Source organism: Panicum virgatum, chromosome 1N, assembly GCF_016808335.1.
Source record: "Panicum virgatum strain AP13 chromosome 1N, P.virgatum_v5, whole genome shotgun sequence".
Lineage (NCBI taxonomy): Eukaryota > Viridiplantae > Streptophyta > Magnoliopsida > Poales > Poaceae > Panicum > Panicum virgatum.
This window is the reverse complement of record NC_053145.1, coordinates 61,047,846-61,051,905: the sequence shown is the minus strand read 5'-3', so window position 1 is coordinate 61,051,905 and position 4,060 is coordinate 61,047,846. Positions and strand designations below refer to the sequence as shown.

General features: G+C 43.9%; 1 protein-coding gene across 2 annotated transcripts; it reads right to left on the bottom strand.

Moving 5' to 3' along the window:
* Window positions 1-1,814: 1,814 nt before the first annotated feature.
* Window positions 1,815-3,480, bottom strand: LOC120657227 (photosynthetic NDH subunit of subcomplex B 4, chloroplastic-like). 2 transcript variants are annotated; one of them, XM_039935507.1, is made up of 7 exons: window positions 3,289-3,480; window positions 3,150-3,197; window positions 2,701-2,848; window positions 2,528-2,583; window positions 2,350-2,421; window positions 2,111-2,213; window positions 1,815-2,066 (listed from the first exon to the last, which is right to left on the bottom strand). In XM_039935507.1, exons 1-7 carry the CDS (start codon window positions 3,439-3,441, stop codon window positions 2,041-2,043), a joined length of 606 nt encoding a protein of 201 aa, XP_039791441.1. In that variant the 5' UTR covers window positions 3,442-3,480; the 3' UTR covers window positions 1,815-2,040. The 2 variants fall into 2 exon arrangements, with proteins under 2 accessions (XP_039791441.1, XP_039791440.1); XM_039935506.1 differs by having other exon boundaries at window positions 1,815-2,213.
* Window positions 3,481-4,060: the final 580 nt, after the last annotated feature.

Below are 4,060 nucleotides of genomic sequence, written 5' to 3'. Positions count from 1 at the left end.
AATATCGTTGTGTGGGTGCTAGTTGTTATCCTCGCGATAGTGGCGCTTCACTGCCCACTTCCGCATAGAGTTGTACGGTGATGTACCATCTGATGTAATAAAAGCATGGTTTTAAATAGCCGGCTATAGCCCCGCTATAGCTTTTTTAGAGGGTTCCCGCTATGCTATTTGTATTTGTGCCGCTATGGCAGCTATGGACACTAAATTAGGCTATAGCTGCGCTAAATGGCGTAGCTTTAGCGCCACTATAGCCTTATCCTTATCTCAGTGCTACTGTTTTGGTTTTTTGGACAACTGAATATTTGATTGTATGAATTTTATTATATTGTCAACTTAAGTAATATTCCTGTAGCTCTAGAAATATAGTTATGTTTATAAAATTTGCTAATTACTATGTTTTTTTGCATCTATTACTTATTTTTTATGATTTAGTAGTAAACCGTTATTTGTCATAGCCCGCTATAGCTTCAGCTATAGCCTCTTAGACTCGGAAAAAAATACGCCGCTATTTGTCATAGCCCGCTATTTAAAACCATGAATAAAAGTGTTATCAGCCTCCTGTGACTGATATTGTATCACTTTTAAGTCTTGTCTTATGAGGGGACGCTTCAGTTAGGGTTAGGAAAAATTGGGGCTTGTGCTTAATTTGTCATGATTTGCCTAATCCTCTCCTTCTTAATGCTTACTGATGAATCTTATTTCATGGATCTGTCTTTAATTCGCAGAAATTAATATGAACAGTGGGCTAAATTTGGGGGAGAACCTAGAATCGAAACCTTAATTGCATAATTACATTAGTTTAATCATCAATTAACCGTAATGTGCCTCGATCTAACCATGAATTAGCATTAAACATAATTATTTGCATATAATCCGATGTACTTAGCCTAATCAGATTAAGATTTGCATTAATCAGGATCTAATCTGAATAATTTAGGCTAATTGCATTCATAAACATGAATTTGTTCTTACGGCACAAGCTAATGGCACATTAATTCACATAAACATGGATCTGGTATAGGATTATATAACATAACAGCTTAACAAATCCAAACATTATTCATTGCACGTGGATAATAATAGTAGATCCAATCTACTAACTGTGTCTGTGATTTGCATAAAACATAATCAAATTAGGGCTTAAAGATACATGACAAACCAATCTGTAATGCACCAACCACGTAATTCTGCATGAGCAGATCTAATCTGATCTTAACAGAGGCTTAAAACTTGATGGCTCTGGATTAGGATCATGACAGAACTAAGAAAGCTCTAATACCAATTGTTAGAACTAATTAACCACAAACAAAATCTTAGCTTAGTCTAATTATGATCACTAATACTTAATGCGGAATTAACGAATTTAAGGACTAACCAGAACCGGTAGTCATTATGGATGTCTCTGTTCTTGAAGATTTACTGATGTAGATGAAGTAGCCTTTAATCGTAGAGGTAGTAGAACAGGATGGATGTCGATGCAGATAGAGGGACACCGTGCTTCCAAGCCTTCCAGCACCTTAGAGATCAGTTAGATTAGGGATACGCTAACCTTGACGGCTTAACTCGTGAATAATCACAATTGAGGAAAACCAGGGGTTTTTCTTTGGTTATATAGTGCTGTAGGCTTGTGGTCGGGCCTTTAAATGGGCTGAGTTTGCCTCCCGATCAAAGACAACTAACAGGAATTAATAATCGGATTAGGATTGGGCCTTTCGGTCCAATTAAATCTTGAACGAGGTCAATAATTCCAACAGGTACCACATGTGTAGTCGTACGCACTCTTGGACGAAACCAAGCCACAATAATACAGAAAAGGGAAAATGGCATCCAATCATGCGTTATCTGGACTAAAATCTGTCGAACACGTTTGCATGTTGACGCGAACATACACTAGCCGATGCGCGGCCAAGAAACTGTATATATCTTGCCATTACAGTGCAGTTCAGGTGTTTCAGCATATACAAACACGTGCAGCACATAAGTTAATTTGTGATCCATGCAAAGTTCAGATAGCTAACTTGCACCATCCACCCATCTTCTTCACTTGGTGAGCTGCTCCTCTCTGCCTCATCCACCCATCTTCTTCACTTGGTGAGCTGCTCCTCTCTGCCTGCTTCCTCCAGCTCCCTGAGCCCGCCGACCCTCAGCTCGATCTCCTCCAGCAGCTCCTCCCTCATCAGCTCCTCCCTCGCAGACGCCTCCAGGTCCTCTTGCTGCACATCGACATTATTATTGAACGAATTTTCAACAAACCATACTCTATCTGAATTCTGAAAGGCTAATGTAGGCTTTGATTCTTCCTGCAGGCAGACCACGGCAGGGGAAAAGGTTTCAGTCCTGCAAGCTTACCCTGTCGTAGTACCAGTGCACGGTTCCATCGCCCCCCTGGCTCCTGTACGCGTCGCTGTCGTAGAAGGGATCCTGCGTTCGTTCAGTCCACAAAGCACCGTGTCAAGATTTAACTCAAGAGTTTTTCAGTCTAATTAAATGCTTTCTTCTGAGTTGTGACTTGGTGCCGAGTGCTTACCTTCATGGACGCGAAGAAGCAGACGCCCCAGACCGTGAACATGGCGTAGAAGGTGTCTGTTCGTCGAGAGAGAAGGGGGAAACAAATGACAGGTTGATTCAGACTTCAGAGAAACCTGCACCGGCACTGCTAGTTCGGGATAAGATGAGACATGCATCAGCCGCGGGACTCACAGACGCTCTTGAGGGTGGCGTCGCTGAGGTGCCAGATGGACTTGGTGACGACGTAGTCCCGCGACATCTCCACGTGCTCCACCATCGTCACCATCAGCGGCACCACGTCCAGCGACGGGAACGCCTTCACCTTCGCCGAACCCGACCTCTGCAACACAAGGTCCATTGATCTGAAACCGTCACTTTTTTTTCAAGATAATGAAAAGAAAAGTTCTGGCTTCAAACCTCTCCAAAGAGAGGTATCAGTCCGCAGTTACTACAATTACAAACTTACGGTTTAAACCACGCTGTGTTTAAAATTACGGATCAATACGCAAAATGAAGTACCAATACGCAAACTCTGACCGTTACTGAATTGTCAGTGCTCCTGGACTCTCCCTGTCTATTCATTGGTTTTCACCACCTCAAATTTACCTGAACATGGAAATTTTCGTTTCAGGATAAGGTACCTTGGAACAACGGCTGGACGTGAACCCGTGGTCATGGGACCTGCCGAGCTGCAGAGAAACAGCACCGGTACACGTGAAAAAACTGCGAGCAACTGAAGAAAGCAGGTTCGAGCATGGCTGTGATGAAAGAGAATGATACGTGGACGGTGGCAGGGCAGCGGCCATGGAGGTCGGCTCTCCTCCGGGGGTGCAGCGCGGCCGCGGCGTGAGAGTGTGCCTTGAGCAACGGCGACGTCATGGTGGCTCCCCTAGCTCCTCTGATGGCTTTGGAAGTGACTCTGGGCGGGCTCATCTTCTGCTTGGAAGATATGGCCTGTAATAGTAGGACGGGAATCTTTCAGTGTGGATAAGGTGGGTAATGGCCTAATGGGTGGCCAAGTATTTTCTCCCCCTTGGTGGGCAGAGAGACAACGTAAGAACAGAGAACAGGACCTGTGGGCCTGACGAGATTGGCTAGGCCAGCAGGCCGTTAAACGATCCGGCTAATTGGAGGCCCATTACAGCCCTTGAAGCGGAACCTAAGTTATTCGGGCCATCGCAAGGCAAACATGAGCTGAAATTCTGCATATATGCTGCATCTTATCGCGGAAGAAATCCCCGGCCAACGAGCCCATCAGGTTACTGTACGCTACAGTACATCGATACGTGTCCCATCCCGCGTCTACTTCACGGGTTAAAAAAATTGACGCAAGGGGATTTTGTGAGCACCAAATTAAAGGCAGCAGTATTGTTGATGTGCGTCTATTATTTCCCTCTCTCAACATCATTCCTCTCACTTATGGCTGTGTTTAGATCATTTGACCAAAAATTTTGGAAAAAGAATCTTGCTAATTTAGAGTATTAAATAAAATCTATTTACAAGTTTTTTTGGACGGATGGGTTGTAAATTGCGAGACGAATCTAATGAGCCT